This window comes from Oxyura jamaicensis, chromosome 2 (assembly GCF_011077185.1).
Source record: "Oxyura jamaicensis isolate SHBP4307 breed ruddy duck chromosome 2, BPBGC_Ojam_1.0, whole genome shotgun sequence".
Classification (NCBI taxonomy): domain Eukaryota; kingdom Metazoa; phylum Chordata; class Aves; order Anseriformes; family Anatidae; genus Oxyura; species Oxyura jamaicensis.
Window position 1 is genome coordinate 126,392,182 of NC_048894.1, and position 25,355 is coordinate 126,417,536.

At 33.9% G+C, this 25,355-nt stretch overlaps 1 protein-coding gene and 3 long non-coding RNA genes across 6 annotated transcripts in view; 1 reads left to right on the top strand and 3 right to left on the bottom strand.

Annotated features, from left to right (window-relative positions):
- CRISPLD1 (cysteine rich secretory protein LCCL domain containing 1) overlaps window positions 1–23,589 on the top strand; it is a 41,117-nt gene extending 17,528 nt beyond the window's left edge. For both annotated transcript variants that reach the window (XM_035318483.1, XM_035318484.1), the window contains 13 exons: window positions 2,982–3,100; window positions 3,233–3,365; window positions 4,360–4,475; window positions 5,072–5,172; window positions 6,271–6,450; window positions 6,543–6,603; window positions 6,742–6,808; window positions 7,527–7,657; window positions 10,878–10,921; window positions 11,012–11,084; window positions 13,213–13,288; window positions 20,067–20,197; window positions 22,006–23,589. In XM_035318483.1, coding sequence (XP_035174374.1) covers window positions 2,982–3,100; window positions 3,233–3,365; window positions 4,360–4,475; window positions 5,072–5,172; window positions 6,271–6,450; window positions 6,543–6,603; window positions 6,742–6,808; window positions 7,527–7,657; window positions 10,878–10,921; window positions 11,012–11,084; window positions 13,213–13,288; window positions 20,067–20,197; window positions 22,006–22,057 — 1,284 coding nt within the window. In that variant the 3' untranslated portion in view covers window positions 22,058–23,589. The remainder of the gene's footprint in view (window positions 1–2,981; window positions 3,101–3,232; window positions 3,366–4,359; window positions 4,476–5,071; window positions 5,173–6,270; window positions 6,451–6,542; window positions 6,604–6,741; window positions 6,809–7,526; window positions 7,658–10,877; window positions 10,922–11,011; window positions 11,085–13,212; window positions 13,289–20,066; window positions 20,198–22,005) is intronic.
- LOC118162370 lies at window positions 7,916–8,546 on the bottom strand. Its single transcript, XR_004748423.1, has 2 exons — window positions 8,061–8,546; window positions 7,916–7,950 (listed from the first exon to the last, which is right to left on the bottom strand). It is a non-coding gene; the product is annotated as an uncharacterized LOC118162370 (long non-coding RNA).
- Window positions 11,086–11,980, bottom strand: LOC118162371. The gene is made up of 2 exons (XR_004748424.1): window positions 11,735–11,980; window positions 11,086–11,401 (listed from the first exon to the last, which is right to left on the bottom strand). It is a non-coding gene; the product is annotated as an uncharacterized LOC118162371 (long non-coding RNA).
- LOC118162369 lies at window positions 20,051–23,869 on the bottom strand. 2 transcript variants are annotated; one of them, XR_004748422.1, is made up of 4 exons: window positions 23,765–23,869; window positions 22,846–22,893; window positions 21,229–21,289; window positions 20,051–20,139 (listed from the first exon to the last, which is right to left on the bottom strand). It is a non-coding gene; the product is annotated as an uncharacterized LOC118162369 (long non-coding RNA). The 2 variants fall into 2 exon arrangements; XR_004748421.1 differs by lacking the exon at window positions 23,765–23,869 and having other exon boundaries at window positions 22,846–22,930.
- Between the last annotated feature and the right edge of the window lie 1,486 nt (window positions 23,870–25,355).

The following is a 25,355-nucleotide window of genomic DNA, read 5'->3' on the forward strand; positions in this document are numbered from 1 at the left end:
TGTACATTTTTAAGATATATATTTTTTTACGCATTAATAAATGGCAGTTGTCTAGCCTATTAGTGCTAATTACTTCATGATGAGCCGTAAGCTAGGACCTCTTGCCCTTAGTTAATTGTGCAGATTCCTGTCAGAGACAATCTTATGCACATATTCATGGGAAGAGTGGAATTGCTTCCTTGGCTCATATACCTTTTCTGGAGTCAGGAATAACTCTGCAAAGGACAAAAATAAACAAGTGCCCCAAGGTCCTCATTGTTGATATAATCTTCTGCACCATGTTTTCTGCAAAGAGCTTCACTTTGAACCCATTCTTGAAAATTATTTATTTGCTGCTGCTAATGGTGTGGCCTGGAAACTGGAAAGTGTCCCTCTCTCTGGCTAGGTAAGCAGAGGTAGATAAAATATTTTACATTGTGGCTGAAGGAAAGCAACAGTTAACAAAAAAGAACAAAAATGTTGAGTAAAGTTTTTGAGACAATATCCAATCACAACAGTATATGGGAGTATGGGTGTACATCTGTCAGGAGGATTAATGATGAATTTCAATTTTTCATCAAAAGGCTCTTCTTGCATAGTTCTGGATTGCTCTGTCATGTGTAGTTACCATCAGTCTTTAAAAGATTTGATTTTTAAAGATAACTTGCTCACAAGCTTGAAGAATTGCTTCAAGCAGCTACTATTGACTACCAAAAAAAAAAATATCATTATTTAAGTTAAAATAGCTGCATAAAGTATTTTGAAACTTGTGTGGAGAAAACAACAACAAACAACAACAAAATGTAAAACAACCACCACCAACAAAGCAGTACAACTCCTTTATCTGTCATTGCTGCTTTTAGAGTTGAAATTGTGAGAGTTGAAATTGTGAGAGGTTTACAAGAGAATATATTTTCAAGTTCTGAAGCTCATAAAAGCTGTAAGAAAATCTAGCTTTGGAGACATGAAGTTCTGAAAGTGTGCAGGTACAAACATTTTGGTCTAGCTTAATTCTGTAGCTGGTAAAACCATTCTTAACAGTAATTAATTACTTGGGATATATGCTAGCTTTATGTTTGGACTTGTTCATATACAGGGCTAAATCTTAAGTAATACAAGATTTTCAGTTGTCTTCATGTTGTACAATATAAGCAAGGGCAAACTATACTGGCATTTATTTTAAAATGTTATGGAGTCATGATTCCAGCACGAAGTCGTTGTACTGCAGTTTATTAAAAAAAAAATGTCTGTATGTGAAAGAAATGTTTTATTTTTTGTGTTTCTTTAACAATGGGCACAATAGGAAAAAGAACTATTTAAAATGGTGTGATGAGGAAAGGGAAAAGATTTATACAAACTGTAAAAACTTTCTGACTTAAGACTGGAATTCTATAGTTTATGGTATTGAAATACTGGCCTAGCAAGGTGAACAGAAATTTTCTACTGTTTGCTAGAGTCAGTTGATTTTGTATCCATACATAGGCTAAAAGCTTTGTTCTGTCATTTTTATACTATTGGAGAATTCTGTCAAAAATAAATGTTGCATTTTGGGAGTCAAAATGTACCCAATACATTTATTATGAAAAAAAAAAGACAAAAGAGAAATCATTGCATTAGAGACTTCTGAAGAAGAGTATATAGAATAGATATTCTAGGATTAATTTGAATGATATTAGTCTTTCCATAATCATGATGTTGCATAACCAAAAGCATATATTTTTAAATAAGTAACCTAATTAATAAGGTGAATACTGCCTGTCAAAATCAATAGAAAAACAAATTAAAGCACATGGACTTTCTGTTACGTTTCTGTATTCTTTGGCTCTATAGAGGAGGGTTTTTTTGCCTTCAACATGTGCCAAAATTTTGTAGACATGATCTACAGTGTCTGCATGGAATTTTGGGTTTGGAAATACGGAATTATTGTTACTTGGATAACCCAGTCTAATGCTAAGAAACTTAGTCTGAACACATAATGCAATAGCTATGTTTTTTTTCAAGTAATATGTTTCCTTCTTAAATTTATTTTAGTTTCTTAACCTGACTATTGGTATCAGTAAATCAGATACCTGGAAACATTGTCTGCAACTATAAAGAGATTTAAAAAGCCAATCCACAGTATGGCTACTTTGCTTAACAAGAACCACTTTGAGTAAATTCCAGGTTAATATGTTAAACATACAGAGTATGGTTTATTTTTTTTTTCAAGATGAGTGTATTTTAGTATGTTTTTGAATGAGAAAAACTTGCATCTGTCTTTCAGCTACAAACCTATTCTTCCATATCCCTCTAAAGAACAGAAAAGGTAAACATTTGTGATAAACAATAATACATAGTATTTTTCTTTAACTTGCCCTAAACATGCCTTTTGCTAACATGAATGCCTTTTTTTTTTTTTTTTTTTTTTACCATCCTAGACAGAAAAACGGCGACTGATAATGTTACTCTAGTTTTTATATTTTGGTTGAACTGTGTATTATTTCAACGAAACCTGATTACAGAAAAGGGAGAGAAAATCATTTGCAATTCAAATAAACTTGGTTTAGAGGAAATAAAGCCTTATGTTGAAAGTGTGTTGGATAATACTCTTTTGGCTAAGGAAAGTGCTTGTTACTAAAAAGAAATCTCACAAGACAGAAAATGCACTTGATTTGGTTTGGAAATTTGAATTAAGCCTTTCTGTTTCCTATTTGTCTTGTATTCATTGCAGCATGCTTCCTAAAGGGGAAAGCTGTGAAGGGATTAGAGCTTTTTTTTTTTTTTTTTTTTTTTTTTTTCCTTCCTCTTGGTGGAAATATTTCTATTTCTTATGTAACAAAAATAAGGCATACAATCCTAAAGTGTTGCTTTTTTTCTTTAGTCTTCTGCTCCAGAAACAGATGCTTTGAAAATGGACAGTCTTCCTTTTTTTTGTTTCTTTGTCTTGTTCTGTTTTTAAAGTGTATTAGGTAGCCATCAAGTATTTTTAAGAAGGTGTCCCTTTCTTTTATTTCAAATTTCAGACATGGGATGTAGAACTGGAGCGATCTGCAGAGTCATGGGCTGAAACCTGCCTATGGGAGCATGGGCCTGCAAGCCTTCTTCCATCAATTGGACAGAATCTAGGGGCACACTGGGGAAGGTAGGTCAAGACACTGTTTAATAGTATATTATCATTTTCTGAAATTTAAGAAAATGCGCTTGTTACTCTAAGGAAGAATGACAGACTTTACAGCTGTTTAGTGATCTAATAGACTACTGCTGGCTTTCATAGGTACAGGCCTCCAACGTTTCATGTCCAAGCATGGTATGATGAAGTGAGAGATTTCACGTATCCACATCCTCATGAGTGCAACCCATATTGTCCTTACAAATGCTCTGGTCCTGTTTGTACACATTACACACAGGTATGTAGGTGGGTTTGGGTTTTGTTGGCTATGGAAAAGAACAGTCAAGACCTCTAGTTAGGTGACTGTATGACACAGGAAAATAGGAAAGGGGCTTGTTTTTATGAGACTCCATAGTTAAAAGCATTGGGTACTGGTGACATAGAGTAGGGTTGTTGTACAGATGTTACATTTCTTCCACATAGTTATCACTTCCTTAACAGGATTGAGGGAACTGAGTGTGTCTGCTCAGTGTGCTTTGCATAATCTCATCTCTGTGCCGGCTGGCATGTTGGTACTCCTTTCTGGAATTTGTTGAAGAAACAGCATGTTTAAAAAGAAAAAAAGTTTTCTTCATTGAATTCATCAAGTCAAACAACAGTTAAACAGTTATAACATGTTGCTTTTACTTCAGCAAGATTTTGAAATTGCATAAGTACTAATTTATTTGGTACTTAAGTCTATGTATCTAACTCGGATTTTTTTTTTCTGAGGGGAGCCAGTCATGTTTTCAGTGAATGGGAAATACATAATCTTCAGATTATTATATAATGGCTTGGGTTAGAAGGGACCTTAAAGTTCCAACCCCCCTGCCATAGGCAGGGATGCCACCCACTAGATCAGGTTTGCCAGGGCCCCATCCAGACTGGTCTTTGTCTTATACTAAAACCCATATAAAACAGTAAAACGTTTGATATGTTAGTAGAAAACTTCAAAATGAAGTTTTGAACTTGTTCACTGCTGACAAGTCCCTGTTCTGTCAGTCTAAGCAATCCAGATCCCTTTGGATTCTTAGGTTTTAGTGAGAACTCAGGACACAGCGAGGACACAGGAACCTAACATCTTGTAGTGTAATGTTTTCTATTCTTTTTAATTCCAAGAATCATTTCTTCAGATAATGTGTTGTAAACATTTGCTGCCATTTCAAATACATATTTGTATGTATTGGAGATAGTTTTGGTTTCATGTTAATTAGTTTTGGTTTTCACATGCATTTCTTTTTCCTTTTCCATAGGTTGTTTGGGCAACAAGTAGCAGAATAGGTTGTGCAATTAATTTGTGTCATAACATGAACATCTGGGGACAGATTTGGCCAAAAGCAGTCTATCTTGTATGCAATTATTCTCCTAAGTAAGTTGGCTGGCACCCATAAATACCTTGTGGGGGGGGGGGAGGGGAAATACTTGAAATAATCTAAAAGGAAATCAGTTGAGTTTTCTATTTATTTATTTTTTTTTTTTGTACTTTTACAAAGTAGAGCTTTGTTCCCAAGGCAGCCTTGGCTGCACAAATACTGTTGTGATTTTGTAGGACTTCAGTTTTGTGATCTGTGTTTTAGCATACAACATCAGAGAGATCTTCATTGTACTGTGATAATGATCTGTAAAATAAACGTCTCTCTCCATCATGACCTTAAAGAATGTAAGTAAATGGTTAATATCCTATAGGATATTCCATTTAGGAAAGTGGAGCTTGTTCTCATGTTAAGGAGGAATGTAGTCTTCCAATGCCATGCCAATATAAAATAATCTTATAGCAGTTTATGGCAGTACTTCTGATATTTTTGTGTACTTTCAAATGATTTTGTGTTTGATTTATCAAAACAATGCTATGGTCTAAGTGGATTTATGCTGGATTTCATAACTTATTTGTCCACATGATGTTTAATATTAATACATTAATTCCTTATAGCATGTTTTTTATTTTTTGTTTCCTTTTATTTAAAGGGGTAACTGGTGGGGTCATGCTCCATATAAACCTGGCCGACCCTGTTCTGCATGTCCCCCTAGTTTTGGAGGAGGTTGCAGAGAAAATCTTTGTTACAGAGGTATGTACCATTTCAACAGTTAAAAATATAATTGGAATGTAACCTTTTGCTTTCTTTCCTCATTATGCTTTAACATAGTGGCATAAAATATATTATGCGTGTACCCAAACACAGGATAGGGACCTACTTTACTGTGATAAATGAGATCATGTACTATGTGATGTGTGAGGCTGTGTCACAGGAGGGAGTGGAGTATACTTAAATCCTGCTAATTAAAGTCCTGATTGAGGGCTTTTAGTATACAATGATATAGACTTTAGCTGTATGTTATATACTGGTCTTTCTTTAAAGTATAGTAAAAGTTATGCAGTGATTTCTTTAAAGGGAAATGGTAGCTCAGTGACATAGCCGTATGCATTACTGTAAGAAAAATCAAGAACAAGACAAGAAGACATTAATAATTAAATGAAATGATAGCTAGGTTTATTATTAACTTCTCACAATTTTCAAAATGTTATTTGTATTTTATAGCATTGAACATAACGTATTATGAAACTGCTATTCCTTTTTGTGTACTCTGTATGCATGTAACCTAGCTGTTTGTGTTAATAACTTTTGAAAGTTACTCACTTCTTCATATGTATGAAAAAGAAACCACCAGTGTTTCCAAGTACATTCCTTACATTTTTTGTTTAAGTAAGAAATGTAGGTTACTGATGACTATTTCAAAATTAATAACATGTATAACTAAAAGGGCCTCATTTTCAGCTTTTACCAAATTGGATTCTTTAATTACAAGCTATCTACAAACCTGGTAGAACTCTTTCAACATCTAATGTTACCTTTAACCTATTAGTTTCCTGATGGCATGAGAAAGATACTAAAAAAGGAGCATTAGGAGCATTTTCCTACTAGGGAAATTTCTCCTGCTAGAAAAAATCTAGCTTTTTTCAGCATCAAAATGATAATTGAGTTGTATTGAACCTTGATATCTTCTTGTTATGAAACAATGGAAAGTTTTCCTTGCTTTCCTACTTATATTCAACCACCATTGTATGAAAACAAAGCCATGTTACCAAAACATGATAAGGGGGTTGCATTCCACAAACACTGAGTTATTTAATCTGAGAAATCTTCTTTGATCATTTTCTGAAACAGAGGATTCAGAAAGGCCTTATTCTCCCCATGAACCAGAAGAGGAAACCAATGAGATTGAACGGCAACGATCCAAAGCCCAGGATACAACGACACAAAGCCGGCTAAAATCTCATTCACCTTCAGGCTCTACAGGCAGCGATGACAGTGAGAAAAATGAAGTAATAAGCACACAGCAAATGTGTAAGGAATTTACCCGATTTTCAAGTAGTCAACAAATTTGAATTATGTAGCATAAAATTCATTCTAGTGAAATTGCTTTTTGCTTATTTTAGCTCAGATTGTTTCATGTGAAGTACGTCTAAGAGACCAGTGCAAAGGAACAACTTGCAATAGGTAAGGTAAATTTTACAATTGTCATTACGCTACAGTTTTGTTACGGATTATTATTATTATTAGGAAAGGCCATATTTATATGTGACCCGGAACATTTCCCCTAAGGATCTAAGGCCAAATTGTGTTTTATTTTCTTAGGTATGAATGTCCTGCTGGCTGTTTGGATAGCAAAGCCAAGGTTATTGGAAGTGTACATTATGAAATGGTAAACATTTTAAACTCAGATTTTGTACAAATAGAATGTTTAATGAGTTGTATTTTCCATTAGAATGCTAATTAAAATTGTATTAAGAATGAATTAAAATTGTATTAAGAATGGATGGCAGGGGGGTTGGAATTAGATGATCTTTAAGGACACTTACAACCCAAACCATTCTCTGATTGTTTGATTTTGAAGACCATAAACAATTGATGTAGGCTTTTATTTAAGCTAACATCAAACTAAGTTTGTATCTGCTATTCTGCATATATTGTCTATATGTACTTCATATGCCTTACACATGCACAGAAATAAAATTTGCATGTCCAGATGTTAAAATGCAACTGAAGGACAACCACAACTATTTATGAGTACACTCATATGAACTGTTTCAGTAAGACAGTTCTTGTGTAAGTTTAATGCCTAGCTGAAAATTATGATTTATATATGTATAATTTACCATGTAGAACTATAAAACCGTATAGGAAAAAAGCAGCTACTGTGAACAAGTATACTGTAAATGAGTATATTTTATCTCTGAACAAGGCAAAGGGATGTTCTCTTTATTTGAAATAACACCTAAATAGACAACATCAAACCTAATAGACTATCTACCAAGTTTTAAATGATACATTGTAATTAAAAACTGAAATTTTCATATTAATTTACGATGAAAAATAGTGGTCTTGTCTGACATGGAACTCCTTTTCACACTGTTTTTCAGCAATCCAGTATTTGTAAAGCTGCCATACATTATGGCATCCTAGACAATGAAGGTGGTTGGGTTGATGTCACTAGGCAAGGAAGGAAAAATTATTTTATCAAATCTTATAGAAATGGCGTTCAGTCAATTGGGTAAGTTTCCTTAAAATTAAAATGTATGGAAAGGTTTTATTATTCCATACAAAATATATCACAGTAATAATATTTTGTTCATACTTTTATCATAAAAGGACGTATGGAAATACAGGTATTGTATCCATTATGAAATTTTAGCCAGTGTTTAATGGTGTACAGAAAAGTGGCAGAATAATAATTTGATTGTAAATGTATAGATTTGTTATAAAAAAGTAGTACACACTGACACTAAACTAGATTATTCTAATGTTTTTGCATTTATTATATTTGTTATTACAAAGCTGGTAGTACTAGTGTTGGCCCACGTACAAAATAATGTATGACAGCTAACAAAGCAATAATATCCAAAGTTTGTGTTTGTAAGTGACCTTCTTGTACTGTGCAAAGAAACAATACAAACCAAGCAAAAATACATCTCTACTTACATTAGTTTCATTACAATTCCATAATATACTTATGATATTTTGCACAAAACTTTGCTCAATTTCTGCATTGGCCAATAATAGAATAATACTTTATGCTGTGGAAACTTAATTTGGACTTCGTACTACACGGTTCAGGTGCTTGTCCAGAGACTGGTATGTGAAAATAAATCCAAATACTCACTGACATGCTGAAAGCAAAACCAGAAGAGTACATAAAAGTGGAGTCTATCTGCTTGACTGCTACCATGCATAATTATCAGTTGATAACTATAACTAATGTATCTTGGAATCTAAGATATTATTAATATCTGCAAATTACACTTCACTATATCTTAATGTATTCTGGAAAGTCGTACATTGCTGTCTGTAGTCAGTGTATGTGTAATAGTAGTGTACATGCAAGAGGGTATGAGTAATACCATACTGAAAGAAAACAGAATTTTGTTGAATGATGTATTTAATTTGTGTAAGAGTAACCATTAGAGGCTCTTCTGTGTCTCTGTTCTGTGCAAACTGATTTCACATGCTGTAAAACCTGTCATAATTTCTCTAGTCAACAGATTTACATAAATTCAGAATAGAAGGAAACACTGGCTAGGTAGACTAAGTTCAGTGGCCTAGAATTTGGGTTACCTAGAAAGCACTGCTTAAGGCATTGACATTAATTGATTAAATAATTAATTAATTGTCAATTAATTAATGTGTTTCTTTGGGTCATCAGATTTTTTGATTGAGGTTTAAATTACCCCTCCTTAAAATGAAGATACAATTATCTTTTTCTAAAATCCTTTGAGACAAAGAGATAAGCAAATAGATACTGATGAATTAGGAGTCAACTTTCTTACAAAAGTAGTGGTAATTAAACTGCAGAAATTCTTCAAAGTGAAAGAAATTTATTTCCCATCACTTGAAATCTCTGTGTTTATGTGCTGAGACAAAACCATACAAGTGTCTGGTCTATAGAGCGTGTTCGGCACTTTCCTCTGAGTATCAGAACACAGGAGTGAGGTATCCAAACTCATTTTTGTTTACTGTGGGCACAGATAATAATTGTATCACAGCTGAACAGTAATGTCTAATTTGGTTTTGGTTTTGTGACTGAGGTGTTGGAAAAAAATGTGTTAGAGGCCTTATGGATTAAATACAGGTAAAGCACCAAGCCTATACTTTCTCTTCAACAAGTATGTTTCAGCAAACTTCTGCTGCTGTGTAGCGCTATAGTATATAATTATTCGTTAATGTCCTTATAATATTTATGACTTCACATTTTAGAGTGTTGAAAATATTGTGATCCAACATCAGCTTAGTAAGAGAGTCTATAAATTATAGTTTTGGAGATAAATAAAGATTTTGCAAAGTTTCACTACTAGTAAATGACTCTTCTATAAGGTTCTAGTTTGAATTCTTTATTTCTTGATTGCTCAGATTATAAGGTGCTTTTACTACAAAACATTTACTACAGAAGACCAGTGTTATTGTACCAGTCTATATCTATAGTTAGCAAACAAAATCTTCAAACAAAAAGAAGAGGAATACCTTGCAACTAACTACCTGACTCTCACCAACATCTTCAGATGGAGCCCTGCATAAACTACACATCTATTCAAAGAACAGGGGAAATGAAGTCAGTCTAATTTCTAGATCATATTCCAAAACATAAAAAGACATACAGTAAAATTCCTTATCTTCTTCTTTGACTTATATTCAGAATTTCTAATACAGATTTTTTTAAATCTGTTTTATTGCTGTAGTATAAAATAACTTTAACAATATCTCTACTGTCTAAGCAACAATAGAATAGAGTGAACAATTCTCACATCAGTGTTTGACAGTGCTAGCAACAGAAGAATGAGCTAGCTTGGTGAAAACAAATTGGACATCAATAAATGAACAGATGTGAAACTGAAGGGCCATGCAACTGAATGAACCAATGCAAGCAAGCAGTTTCCAAATAAAAATTGTAGGTGACATGGGAGGAATTTGCTACAAAGGTCATTTCTTTCATTATTATTGTTATTTGAAGTAATTTTATAGATGCCAAAGCTCATCATCATCTTCTTTATTACAAATGAAAACATGAGAATCATAGGCATAGCTTCTGGGCTAAAATAGTAATAAAAGAGGACTAAAAGAGGAGGTAAAGAGGACTAAAATAGAAGTGTTCATGAATTGTAATACAGAAACAGAATTTTTATACTGAGTTTCTATAAGAACAAGAAACAGATACATCTGATTACCATATAACTACTGAAAAAAACAGACTTTTATGTGTTAAACTGGGTTTATAGTGATACCAATGATAATTTAAAATAGACACAAGATCCAAAAGTAAAATTTAATGAAAATTTTCAAAAAGGTTGTCAAGAGAAACTCTTCAGGCTTGGAGCTGTTTTTAAGAATGAACTTTTTGGGGGAAATGAATGATTTCTTCTAGTAGATGGATGCTTCTGAGCAATTCTCAGCCACAGATTTTGATTATTGCATTTTGAGGGACAATGATTGCATAATTTGCTATTAGCACACTTAATCTCTTAGCAAATTACTGAAATAGTTTAATATGCTTTCTTGGCTTTCGATCAGATATACTGAGACTACAAAGTAAATGTGGTATTGCAATACGCAGATTCACATCAGGGTAGGGCATGTGCAGTAAGTAAAAATTGATTGGAGACAATGTCTTGATTTTTTTTTTCTATATTAACTAATAAAAAATTGACTAGCTAAAAATACATAAAAGACATAAAACATTAAAGTATGTTATTTATTGACTATTTCTATTATTTCTTCTTTAGAAAATACCAATCTGCTAATTCCTTCACAGTCTCTAAAGTAACAGGTTAGTATTTATTTCTTATAAACTCAGTTACTTTGAATTATGGTTTTCTAAATAGCACACATTTATTGGTTTCTGTTTTACTTTATCCAGTTCAAGCTATCACGTGTGAAACAACAGTAGAACAGTTGTGTCCCTTTCAAAAACCAGCCTCACACTGTCCAAGGTAAAACTCTTTGAATCTTTTATTAATACAAAGTGCTGCCATATTTTCTGTCAGATAATAATTGTCTGTAGTTGTCATTGACAAAGTTGATAACAGAAGCTGTAAAAGTGAAGTCAGAAATGTTTTACTGATATTTTTGTATTTGGTGTAAACAGACGGCCAGGTAAGTGAACATGATCTGCAGGCTCGTTTCATAAGGAGAAGCTCCCAATCTCTCTTTGCTCTCTTGGCATATCTTAGTGAAGATTTGGTTAGACTTAACACTGTGAGGAAAGACACATTTTTCTTTTTCATTTTCCACTATTAAATCTATACAGCTAGAGCAAAATACATGTTATTTCAATTTATTCATCTGTAAAACAGATACAATAAAAGGAACTGATAAAAATATTTGTCATAGAAGTTATCAAATTGGGAATTTTGGATTGAGCAAATATATTTGCAAAATGATTGAAGTACATATTGTTAATGTCAGGTATGGTCTGCAAGTCAGTTAACTGCTTTCAGTCAAATATATGTGCCATTTCTTTGAAGCTTATGTTTTCATGTATTGAAAGAAGTCTGTGCCTCAATATTTTGAGGAAGGAAATCTGTAACAGTTCTTAAAACCTTAGATGAGTCAAAGGTAAATACACTGTAGCATGATTTACCTCAAGCTAAGCTGGAGATATCCACGGGAGTACTTTCATTGCAATCCTACCGCCAATACAGGAAGCAAGCACAAAGCCATAACTGTTAGGAAAACATTGCTTCATGTAGCACTTGGGTCTCTGGACTTGTTTGGTGTTTAGCTATGACTCCTAGCTTTCTAGCTGGAAGATGTGGAGAAGCAAGCAAAGGAGTGGAATGCAGGAATGGATGGATACAGTTTCATACTGCTACCTTCTTTATTTTTTTTCTTTAATTGAAAAATAAAACTAGCTTCATTAAGAGAAAAATAGTCCGTCTTTAAGAAAAAAATCAAAAATAAAAATAGCATTAAAATGACCGATTAATTCTGAAATATCAATTTAAGAACCTTCTGAACAGCAATGATCCATTCAAGATTCTGCGCACGTGCTTAACGTAATTCTGAAAATATAGTCTCAGGAGCTACAAGCACTAATCATCAGTAATGGCACTGATTGTACAAGCTCCTTTCTCCTTCTTATGCCTTAACCATAAATCATCAAGTCTTCTAAAGCTTCTTTCTTGCTTTCTCCAGACAAAAATTTCCCTTCCAGCTGCAACAGCTTGTTTCAATGACCCATCTGATAAGACCATAGCCTGCCCAAGGGCTGTGACGTGCCAAATATTGACTAGGGTGTGGATAGTGGATAGTATCCCAGTGAAGGATGCTTTCCTAGTGCTGCCCCAAGAAGGAAGGCTCCAAAGCCATAAAGTCTTGACCCAATTTTTAATGAAACACCCTCTCAGAGTAGATCTGAGGTTTACTAGCATTTCCTCGTTGTAGCATATTATAATTTTCAACCACGATGCTTGGTACCTTCTATAATACTATTAGTTTTCCACATAGTTGTCCTGTATATATTGGAGCTATAAGATTTATGTAACACAGAAGGTTTTTTCTCAAAGTTTAACAAAATGTAGATGAATAAGGCAGTCTGTGTTTTAGTAGCATTCTGATACCCTAAAATCTCATTACTTTCCAAGGTTTTCCATTTTATCCATAGATGTTGGATAAAGTGCTCACCCTCATTATAAGTTGTCAAATTTCTTTAACCACCAGCTCATCAGCACCATACCAGGTCTTCATTCATCTCCTGAGAAGGTATTCAGCTGTACTGTTTGGATAGAATGCTGTTGAAACAGATGCTGATACACCGGCTTTTCTACTGTCCTCACACATGCTAAATGAAGAGATTAACTGCTTATCTAAAAGGAGGAAGCAGACCAGACCTGTTGAAGAATGTTTTCAAGCACTTTACTGTGAACCACAAGTTACATCAGCAATGCTTCTCAGTAAATAGTGACAAAAGCCCAAAAACTGATAGCCTTTTAGTGTCAGTATGTATGCCTGTATGCGTCATCAAACAGATTGATACTCAATAATGCTGACGTTGAATATGATATATAGTAATACTCTAATATCATTGTTTCTGAGTGTGCTTTCTTTTCAATATTTCAGGGTGTATTGTCCTCACAACTGTATGCAGGCAAATCCACACTATGCTCGAGTAATTGGAACACGAATTTATTCTGATGTAAGTACTGTGATTTACATTGCATTATAAAATGAAATATAAATTCCTATGATAAGCTATAAGGTAAAGATAATACTATCATATAAAATATCCATTTTTCCTCCGCATGCAGTTTTTTTTGACCTAATATCAGAAAAAGATGTGCTATAACAGTATTTTCTGAAGTGTTTTGTCAGAGACTTCCATTTAAGTACTCAGCCGCTGATTATATGGATTTTTTATTAAAAACTCATTCTAGACTTCAGCAATTTCTGGATACATGTTTTCAATTTTTGATCAAAATTCCCATTAGTTTGCTCAGTATTGGCAAAGTATATTCATCAGCCATCTGATAAAGTGATCAGAGGGCTATAGCACCTCTCCCATGAAGAATGGCTGAGAGAGCTGGGGAGGTTCAGCATAGAGAAGAGAAGGCTCCAGGGAGACCTTGTTGCAGCCTTTCAATACTTAAAGGGGTCTTATGAAAAGGATGGAGAGGGGATTTACTGGGGTAGATAATGATAGGACAAGGGGGAATGGTCTTAAAGTAAAAAAATGATAGATTTAGATTAGAGATTAGGAGGAAATTATTCACTGTAAGGGCAGTGAGGCACTGGAACAGGTTGCCAAGATAAACTGTGGATGCCCCATCCCTGGAGGTGTTCAAGGCGAGGCTGGATGGGGCCTTGGCAAACCTGATCTAGTGGGCAGCATCCCTGCCTATGGCAAGGGGGTTGGAACTGGATGATCTTTAAGGTCCCTTCCAACCCAAGCCATTCTATGATTTAAACCCTTGCCTTTTAGACTCTAATGTAAACAAAGCTTCTTCCTGATTAACGAAAAATTATTCTGAAAATATATGTCAACACTCTAATTGGTCTGGATATTTTTTATCATTGTAGATAGCTAAATATTTGCAGAAGGATTTTGATACATTTGAGTAAAATATCTCACATTGTATCTCACATTGTTATATTATTGTAAGAGACTAATATTGCATTTTTTTTTCAGTCATTTTTTTTTTTTTTCTCTCTACTTTGTAATTTCCCTTTGGAGAAACCACTATGTAGTGGCAGAGAGAGCAATTCACATTTTTACCAGTAAGCTGCATGTTGGAACTGTCTTTTATCTGTTGTACAGAGTAGTATGGTGCCCAGCTGGGTCAGATGATGCTTTTCACTATTTTCTACCACTTGGAAATATGTGAAAATAATTGTTCATCATTATTTTGCAACTAACTAGCGTTCAGTAGATTGCTTATATGAGTCCCTGTCCTCCATGCATGAGAAGGCCTTCCAGTTCAGTAAGCAACACTAATCTATGCCTGTGCAACTGGGTCCTGTGCATAAGAGGGGAGTGAAAATAGTTTCATTTTGTCAAACACAGTTTTCTTTCAGTTCTGAGGTTGCAGTGAAAGGTAACAGCCAAATTTTCCATGTGAGACAGAAGAGATTGTGTTGTGGGAGAAAGAAGACCCATTTCTGTTTAACTTACACAGGAGGAAATCTCAGAATATATATTTGTTTTGGCTAAAAAAGTCCCAGCTTACTTTAATTAGTATTAGAGAGTTGTGCTTTAAAATTATTTTAGATATACTGTCTCATTATTCATGTCCATTATATAGAAATGTGTGTAGCCATACTGCAATTAGGAAAAAATGGACATAAATAGAGGTAAGAAAACAGGGATGGGAGTCTTCCTATTAACTTCAGATGTTGAAAGAGTAGATATCTACACTGAAGCTGGACATCTGGGTTATGTTTATAGTTTGTAGTAGCAATGGTAAAAGAGATGAATAGGCAAAGCAGAATTAATTTGACCTTTTCAGTATGGGATGAATAGCCTACTAGATCTGTCAATTTCTTTCCATTTCCTACAAAAGGGTCCTAGGACACCTAGCTAAGCTGTAGACAGACACATCCTATTGATATATGTACATATATTCCCACTGATGGTATTGGCTTTATGTGATTTTTTACAGTTTCTTTGTTTTGATCATTTAAATTATTTTAAAGATATGTTACTTTTAATTGGAATTTTCACTATGCAAAATGACTATATTTTGTTCATTCTAACTTATGGCTGAACTAGTTTCAGGTGAAGTGTTTATAGAGAATATTTAACAAATGTATCCTCTTTTTCAGCTTTTCGTGTATTTATAGATTTGTCTGCAGATACAGGGAATTCATTTGCCCACTTGTCATAGCAAGCATATTGCAAATTGAAGTTAATGATGTACTTGGTAGATTCCACAAAATCTATGGTGGATTTTTCATGATGTTATTTCATTAAAAACAAACAAACAAAAAAACATATATGTACAAATAACATGCACATGGCTATTTATTTGCACTAGTACTTAGGCCACTTGCATTCAGTAAATGTACAAGAATATTTATTAATTAAAAACAAACAACAACAGATGTCACATGAAAAACATGTTTACAAAACCATTTCTGTAGTATTCATGAGAATCTAGTTAAGCATTTCTGTTTCTAGCTTTGGTCTGATCAGTCATTCATTCTTATATTCATAAATATTATATTGCTACTCCTTTATCTGTTCTCTGATTTGTAGATAGTGCCCCACAGAACTTTTACCCTGTTGGTTCTCCCATCTTTTTCTTTTAGCTTTGAGATTGCAGTAATTGCTCCTAACTTGCCTGAAACAAAACCCTCCATTACTTCATCCTCCATCTTCCAATGTGCTAGCTATTGTCTCTTTGTCTGTTGCAGATCAAACACAGCCATGTTTTATATAGCCAGTGTCTATAACTTAAGTGTGTGAAGAGTTTTCACGTAATACTGATCCCCCATGTTCTATACCTTTTTGTTGTTTCATTTGTTGGCCTCCTTTTGTTTCACTTCTCTTGAGGTAGTCTGTAGGTTCCTTAAAGCAAAAGCATATCTTATTCTATGTCTATGGTACAAGGAGTTTCTCTTCTGAATAGAGCTATTATGGTATAAATAAGAACTGTAGTATGGGTAGTTCTTAGCAAACAGAAGTACAATTTACTCACTCTTCATATGGCCCAAACGTATCACCGCCTTTGTGCCTTGTGTCCCTCCTGGCCCTACTCCTAAGAGTTTCTACATGACAATTCTTTGTCATGGTGGGAGATGGGGAAAAAAATTTCCTGTTTTCTTGTGCTGAAGAGTTGGTTACAATTTTCAGCTTTGGTTAATCCATTTTTTTTCTAAAACTTTCAGTGTTATTTCTGGACTTTTAGAGTCATGCCAATGAGCATTTTATTAATATCTATTTTTAAAGCACTTTTCAATTGACTTAATTTGTGAAATAAGATAAAAACCTTCCCAAGAACTGAATTATATCAGGCTTGACTGATACTGCTTACATCAGTTGTCCAAACTCTGCTGGAGATGCTCTTGCAGCACCTACATTTAAAGAGAAAGACTTTTGCTGTTGCTATTTGTCCTTAGATTAACAAAGTACCAAAATATTTTTACATGAAAGAATAGAGGCTTTTTGAAATGGCTGTAATAGTTAAATAAAAAAAAAATGCTTGTAGATTTTTTTAAAATATATACAATAATTTCTTAAGAGGTTAAAATTTATATTGTATGTATTTATCATGCTGTTTTCATAGTAGGCAACATTTTCCCAAAGACAACCTCTTTCTAGTAGCAGTAGCTCTGCATCATGAGTGTTGATTGAGCAATTCTACAAAAAAAAATGCATCTACTTTTGGTGGTTACATATCAGCAAAAGTCTTTTATCTAAACATTTTATCGAGTTTTATCAGCTCATATCATCTGACAATTTTGAATTTTTGTTTCAGTAACCATATACAGAAATATTTCCTGAACTCTTGTGCGAAAACTTTCATAAATCCCTGCTGTAGTGAACTATGATATAAAAATGCTATTAAGTAGTCCTATAGTTCTGCAAGGGTGAGGGAGAAAGGCTTGTGGTTTGCAGAGTACTGCTGTGGTGTGGTAGATATTTGGTATTTTGCTGAGTAGCTGAAGAAGGAAAATAATTAAGCAGCTTGGTATTCAGATTCTATGACCTGTTAAATACTAATGAATGTCAGAGGGTTCACAGCACAGCAATAAAGCAGGGTTGTATAATGCTGCATGAAATGTTTATGTTACCTTAAAATACTGCCTTACATATCCTTCAGGGTGAGTTCATGAAAATTAAACAAACAGACCCAAATCTCTGAGAAGACTTCCAGAAAGTGTTATGAGGCTACTAATGTAAGGTTACTAATAATATATAGAATTTTGTGATAGACAGAGATTTTAAATCCTATTCAGTTTAAATTAAGAGGAATTTTACCTTAACAGTTCTGGGAAGTGTGATGAGGGTGATGAAACATTGTGTAGGAAATGTTATGGCAACAGTATTGGGATCTGATTCAATTTAGATGAAGAACACCAAGCCAATGAAAAGTTTTTGAAAGCTCAAAGCAGATAAAACTTCCTCAAAAAAATGTGATAAAATTATATGGATTTATCTATCGGTATACATATAATTCATATTTATGAATTTGTACTAATTTAATTGTTAATATATTCATAATGCACATTTGTGGATACCTTATGAGCAGATGAGCCGGGCACCAGGCTCATCTGTAAAGCAGCATTAGAATATCAGTGTTTGTTTGTTTGTTTGTCTGATAATCATCTCTTGGTTTGACATCTTCAACCCTATTCTTCTGACCTCATCTTTTTCACATATCCTGTGTAAGCATCTTGCCTTAAAATGTTTTACATTAGCCTAACCATCCAGTAATCAATTGTGGTACCAACTCTAGCAATGACTCCATCCTATACTGGAAATTTCCAACAAGAAGTCAGCCTCTTCTGTCATTCTGCCTCCATTGTTTTATCTTTACTTTCTTATTCACTTGATCAGAAACTTCCAAATAGCATTGAAGTAGTCATTATCTTAGCCACCCTCAAATGTAATTATGAAGGTATCTTCCTTTCTAGTGATATACACCAAGTGTAGTCTATTGGTTAGTATTACAGAGGTGACAAACCGTGATTTTTATTTTACTCATTTGTACCTCTAGCTTGTTTTATATCTCCAGTGTGAATTGAAAACTAAATTGCTACAATATTATAGTACTAGCAATTAATAGTGGTGTCCTAGTTCTTCACTGTAGTTAATTGCTTGTAAATCTCGTCTTTAGTTTCTTTAGACTGTAATCCTGTATTTGCAGGGACTATTTATATCCCTGTATATTAGAAATTGTACACAAGCAATATTATCTTTAGGTACTCCCATAATAAAGAATGCCGTAATTTGTAAAAATAAGGTTACCACTACTGTTCAGGATATAATAAAAGTCTGGAAGATTAGGGAGGAGGAGATGGAGTACAAAGGAGCATAAATGGTATCCCTTCTGGCATGTTGAAAAGCAGAAGCCAGCAGGATGAAGAGAAAAACTCTAAAAACTCTTAAAACGCTAAAGATTCTTTGCATAAACAGTTTCAGATCATTACTCTCCGAAAATATTGTATCATTAAGAGACAAACTATATAGCATAGAAGCTGGCAGCTTCTGTGGTTGAAATAGGAGTAGCAAAACCATTGCTATTTTAAGTTCCAGATTTTATATAGCATTGAGATTACAAAATAGCTACAGGAACAGATATAAATTATTCCAATTATAACTGGAAAAAATGCAACTCTTGTTTAAATAGCCATCTGTGTGCTATTGATACTTGTGCTATTGATCTGTGTGCTATTGATACAGCTATTGATATTTGTATTGGCTGTTTGTAAGGTTGATTGAGGAGAGGCCTATTGCAGTGAAGGCTTTTTTTTTTTTTTTTTTTTTTTTTTTCTCTCCACAGAACAACTTAGTTTTAAGTGGACATTCACGGTAGCTGGAGCTACGTTTTGTAGTGCCGGGTATTGAGGACTTACATTCTACACTAAGAAATTTCATACTTCTGGCGATTGATTTTTTTGCATGCTTAAAGAGTAGTGGAGCTCTACAATTTTAAGTCAATTATTTTAATCAACATTCTCAAGATTGTCACTGAACTATCCTTCGATAAATATTATTTATGCTACACGCTTTCATGACATTAGTGGACAGATTTTAGTTTTCATATAGATGAAACTGCTGTTAATCTGACAGAGAGTTCTGCCTGAGTAAAACTAAGGAATAATAGCTAAGGATTATTTTAGATCTCTTTGTTTTGTTTGATGCTTACATGATAATTTTAATATAATAATTTTAATATAATTAGCTTTTAATATTGGCCCATGTCTTGGTAAGAAATTCTAATGTTCCCTTGAATATTATGGATCATTTCACTGCTGTTTGAGATTCTCGAGTTAGAGATAGAATTATTACAGTTGATTTTTAGGGTGGACATCTCTTCCTAGAAACATACAACTGCTTTTGCTGTTCTGCTGTTCCAGTACTTGACTCTGGCTGGAGATTAAACTGAATCTCCTGATCTATAATAATTTATAGGTTTGGTTTTTACTACCTCTCTGCTGTTGAAGTGATGGTGGATAAAGCCTTACATTTTGAAAAGCTCAAGAATTTGAACAGATCCTTGAATTGAAATAGGCTGAAATAAATTATTTTTGAATCACACTGTGGAAGACCATTGAAGAGGCAGTGGTATATTCCTATAAACTGGCCTATGAATCTGATTTAAGTACTGTAAAGATTAATAAAATCAGTTGTGATTAGTGTAATTATTTTACATTTCCTATAATTTAGTTTAGGCATCTTTATTTGTTTTCTTCTAAACAATTTTGAAATAAAAGAATGAATGAAAACTAAACTTATCCTCTTTCTTTCTTAGATATCCAGTATCTGCCGAGCAGCTATACATGCTGGTGTAGTCCGCAACCAAGGTGGTTATGTTGATGTTATGCCTGTAGACAAAAGAAAGGTGTACGTTGCTTCCTTTCAAAATGGGATATTTTCAGAAAGGTACAGTGCCCATTTTCAAAGATTACTGTTTAGCCTTCACCTCAATAAGGTTTACAAAGTATTATATTATGTCTCTCTGTACCCGGGATGCTGCTAGAAACCCAAAAAATAGGGCAATTTGGGTGATGTATAGAGCTTGTGTAACAGCTGTGGTGACTTTGGAGAAGCTGTTGTACAAGAACTGCTTGCCTCTTCTAAGCTTGTAAATCTTTACTCTAAAAACCTTCTTAAAAACCAAACAAATCAAAAAAGCCCTCTTGTTTATTCTTCTACTTATGTTGCAGCTAACACAGTATTTGATAAGAAAACTACTTCTGGTTCCTTTGGTAAAACACCAAAGAATGTTTACAGTAACATCCGTCTGAGAGGATTTGCAATAACAGAACATTACAGATTTACCTAGAATAAAACCAGTGAACCTGGTTCATAAATGATATTCACAAAACATTAAACATTTTTTATTTTCTATTTTTTATGGTTTTACTGTTTAAATCAGTATTTTTCTGAAAGACATGGAGGTGGTGTAAAAGTTCATTTACTTAGAGTATTAGCATCTTCTATGATGATAACACATGGCTGCATGTTGTAGTTCAAATTTAATTCTTTAAAGAACTGTCCAGTTTCTATAGGAAGAAAAATAAATGGCCTTGAATAAAAACCCTTGTGCCATTCTTTCTGTCCTGCAAAGCTAACAATGTTGGCCTCTAAAACCAAAAGGTTTGTGTGGGAAAAATCTCAAAAAGTACCTTTAGAGAACTTGGAAGCAGGAGAAAAAGGATTTTTTCTTATTTTTAACTGGGATTTTTGGGAGGCCTTGCCCCTTTACTTCATAAACCTTTGAGTAAATTTGGAAACTTTTTAAATACATCTTTATTTGCTTCATGAATAATCCCCTTTTCCCTATTAATGTCCATTTCCCTCAGAAAGAGTGGTTCCTTACTGACACTTATGTTCTCCATCTAAATCTCCTCACTGAGAAGAAACGAAATCAGAAAAAAATGTTGCAAATTCAATCATTATTTGTACTTTACCATTCTACTGAAGTCAAAGTCAATGTTTAGGAGAGCAGGTCCATGCAAGTTTTCTGCGAAGCTGAAAAACTGTAATGAAGACTGTAATGCCAGTGCAGACATCATATTTCATTACGCACATCTTTATTTTTGTTCTGTTTTCCTTTCTTAGATATGTCTCAGATTTTTGCAAAATAGAAAATAATGAGACCATTAAATATGAAATGTTATATTTTTGTCTTATAAACTGAACTATATTCTACTGATATTTCCATGTAATTTTTGTTGTTTTATTTCTTTTAAAGCCAGATATTTAGCCATTCAGAAGGCTATCAGTATTTTAAATATATTTCCTTTGATTTGCAAAATATGAATTATCTTTAGAAATGCATGCAACCAGTGAACAAGTAATCTCCTGGGTCTAGAAATTATATCTGAATATAGTATTAGAATGGCCAACATGAGATGCATGCTTTCTCTTTTTCCCCAAAACTTTTTTTTTTTTAAGAGTTTTGCTTTATTCTTTAAAGCTTTATTCTTTTAATTAGAATCAACAGGATTTCTTGAAATTTTTGTGTTATAATTTGTTCTCAATAAGTTTCTTGGAAGAAAAAAATAATCTGAAAGTTCTGTAATTAAAAAAAAAGGTAGAAAGGTAGTATAACTTATGAGAAAAGTTATGGGTAGTAGCCACAGGAAATGTTTCAGGATCCTAGAGCTGTATTTAACAATTCTAAAATAAAAGTCATTGGAGTGTTAGTCTTAAAAATAACTCCAGGAATGTTTTTTATGTTTCAGTTTACAGAATCCTCCAGGAAGCAAGGCATTCAGAGTATTTGCTGTTGTTTGAGTCTAGTGAGAAAAATATAAACAGGCAAGTGAAACCAGAGCACTTGGAAGAGAATAATAGAGGCCATTTCTTAAAATTTCTAAAATTTGTATAAAGCTGTAACATTCTTGTACAGAATATGTATACTGCTTTCCACCAAAAAGTTTAAATTACATATATATCTTAATGAAATAATCTGTAAAAGTAAACATGGGAGAAAAAATCATTTGAAAATCTATATTGATCTATAACAATATTTTGAATCCTGTGTTAATTATTGCTATATTTTTGTAGCAGTTACTCCTATACAGTTAATTCAAAGCTCATAAATGTTCTGTTTTCTTTATCTGAATATGATATTGTATGGTGCTTTATATATGCCACTAACAGTAACCTTAAAACTATACTGTAGGGAGGCCTGAGTTTTTATTTCCAATGTACATAAAGAAGCCATCCCAATAATTCAGTATAATAAATCATGCCTTAAAGTGAAATAAAAATATATATACCTTTTTGATGATTTAGAGTAGCATTAGCCATGCAAGCATAAATAAAGAGCTAGACTGTTTTCAATTTCACACTAATCGTAACAACTACAAATATCTATTTTAAAATAAAATAGAAAATATGGAGAAGTCCTGGGTCATATTAGTATGTTTTCCTCTAAAGAAATATTTCTATGAGAGTGGGCCATTCATCTTTGTTATTTCCTAAATATTTTAAATAAAACATTTATTGGATACTGGTAAGCTCTTTAGCTCAAGTACCCAATTCATTTATGACCCAGTCCTTCACATGTATTCACCTACCTTGAGATGGGAGATTGAGTGAGACGTATAACCTTGGAGGATATGAGTCTAAAAGAGAATTTTCATATTGAGAGGTCAAGTTACCTGAAATTAAGGAATAAACCATCAGATCTGCAGTACAGTTCTGCACACATATGTGCTTTACTTCTATGATGTGATTCATTCGATTTACCAAAATTGGGTTTCAGTAAAACCATAGATTTGTACACATATTTAATGATTTGTAAGCTTGAGGGCTTAAGATGTACATGGTATCTGTATACTATACAAAATTGTGAGGGTAAATGTTTAAGAAAACAAAAATGGTAACAAAGGCTAACCTTGCTCCTCATGACCTGGCAAATACTCCTGCAGGCCAGGAAGTATAGTGGTATGGAGCCCAATGACAATAATGTCATTTGTTACTTCACCATTTTGTAAAATTCATTTATGGTGAACAGCCTTGTGCATTAATTTTACCATATTATGGTATATGAAGAACATGTAATGGTGATACTATGTTTCTTTCTATGAAAAGTGTATTGTGCTTTAAGACTGAAAAGCTGTTAAACTTTATTTTTGTTATTTTTTATTTCTGTTGTTGAATTTATTTCCTTTCAACTTGTAAACTGATTCATATTCTTCATATTTTGGAATATTATATTCTGCCTTCTGTTTTGCTATATGTTCTACCTCATGTAGTTAGGCAAGCTCTGTTAGTTTTTTAATCTGTTTTGAATAAAATGAATTTACATAGTAAGAGTATATTTGACAGCCATTATTGTTTGTTTGCCCTGCCTCAACAATTAAAAATAGCAAACACAGAAAATTATATTTTATGCCGAATTAAATGTTGCAAGTTGTGGGACCAAGCAGTAGACATAATCTGAAGTTTTGAAAGCTGTAGAGGCAGCATAAGTACACAACTTCTATTAATTACATTGGGAGTTTTATGAAGTCTTCCAGTCATTTTTCAAGTTCTGGCCAAGGTATCTGGGAGCAGATTGCTTTGTCATTTTAATGGGCAACTCTGGCAGAAAGTGACTGTAAAAAAACAAACAAACAAAAAATGCCACTTTTTCCCAGTTCAGTACAGCTCTTTCCTCTTCTGGTAAATGTTTATAGTGTGAAATGTTTCTAGTTGTATTTGTTGGAAGCAAGCATTTTATCATACTGCTCATTCTTATTTTGCCTCATAGGACTAATGGTCAATTTGGAAGTTCCGGTTGGGATATGCGTTTAATTGGTGAGGAAGACAAAAATCTTTGTGTAAAACTTTTTTTTTTTAAGGTGGTGACAGGGAAGACAGCTATTGTAAGAATTTTTATACAGATTGAGCAGTACTATTGTTAACCACTGTTGAGAAATGAAAACACAATATAAGTAGACCATGACTGTGTTAGGATTCCAAGTCACTCAAAAGCTTGAGACAGACTTGCACCACCATAAGATAAAAACAGCAAAATAATAACACTGTTGGGGTTATCAGAACATAAAGTGGAATAAGGCCACTTTTGAAATTCAGGGGAAGTGTCTGAGAAAGACTTTTGAAACAAAATAATCTGAGAGCAATCATCTTTTGTTTTCCTCAAAAAAAAAAAAAAACAAAAAAAAAAAAACAAACCTTTCCTCACAGGCAGGACACTTTCTTGGCTTGGTTTTGCAGGCCACCAGCTCCGTGGTCCGTGGTCCCCACCAGTTGCCTTAGGATGCCTTGGGAAGTTTGTTGGGTGCTGCAGAGCCTTTGTGGTAAGCCAGCTCCCTGCTCTCTGATCAGGCAAATAAGATGGTTCTCTTCCTTTGAACAGAGCAGAGCCTGGTGCTGGGGAAAGACAACAGTCACATCTTCAGTCATAACCAAACCTTTCTCCCTTTCGGTATATGGGATCCTAGGTGAAAAGGGCCCTAGGGGGCCCTAGGTGGCCCTAAGGGGGTCCTAGGTGGAAACATGGCCACCATACCAAATTTCTGCCTTTTTCCTACATTCATTTTCCTGGAGTTTTTTTGTTCTTCATGTCTATTTTGCTCTTCTGCATGTCCTTGCTTTTGTCCCCCCTTACATCTTTAAAGTCTAACCTACATTTGCTGGGAATTTCTTTGCAAGGGGGACAGGAGCGTACCCCTTGGCACCAAAACAACAAAGTCAGTGCTTGGTGAATTGGGGACTACTTCTAGTGTCTGGAAGCGGTTGCTGTGAGCAGCTCTGCTAACAAACACAGTCGCAAGAAGAAAGGGAGGTGAGTAACTCTTTCTCCTCACATCTGTTGCACAAACTTGGGAGCCCTGTTACTTTTCCACATGCAATGATTCTAACATATCCAAATATAAATTGGATCCCCAGATAACTCCATCTTCTTGAGAATTTCTCTACTAAATGAACTATAAATAATGGGTCAAGAAGTAGATATTCTGAAGCAGTTGTACAGTGAGTGAGAGCTGCACATTATTTCTGTTTGCACCAAAGCAACTACATGCCAGATGGTCACAACTAATTCACAGAAAGCTCAAATGAGTAACTAGCAGTGTTAAAG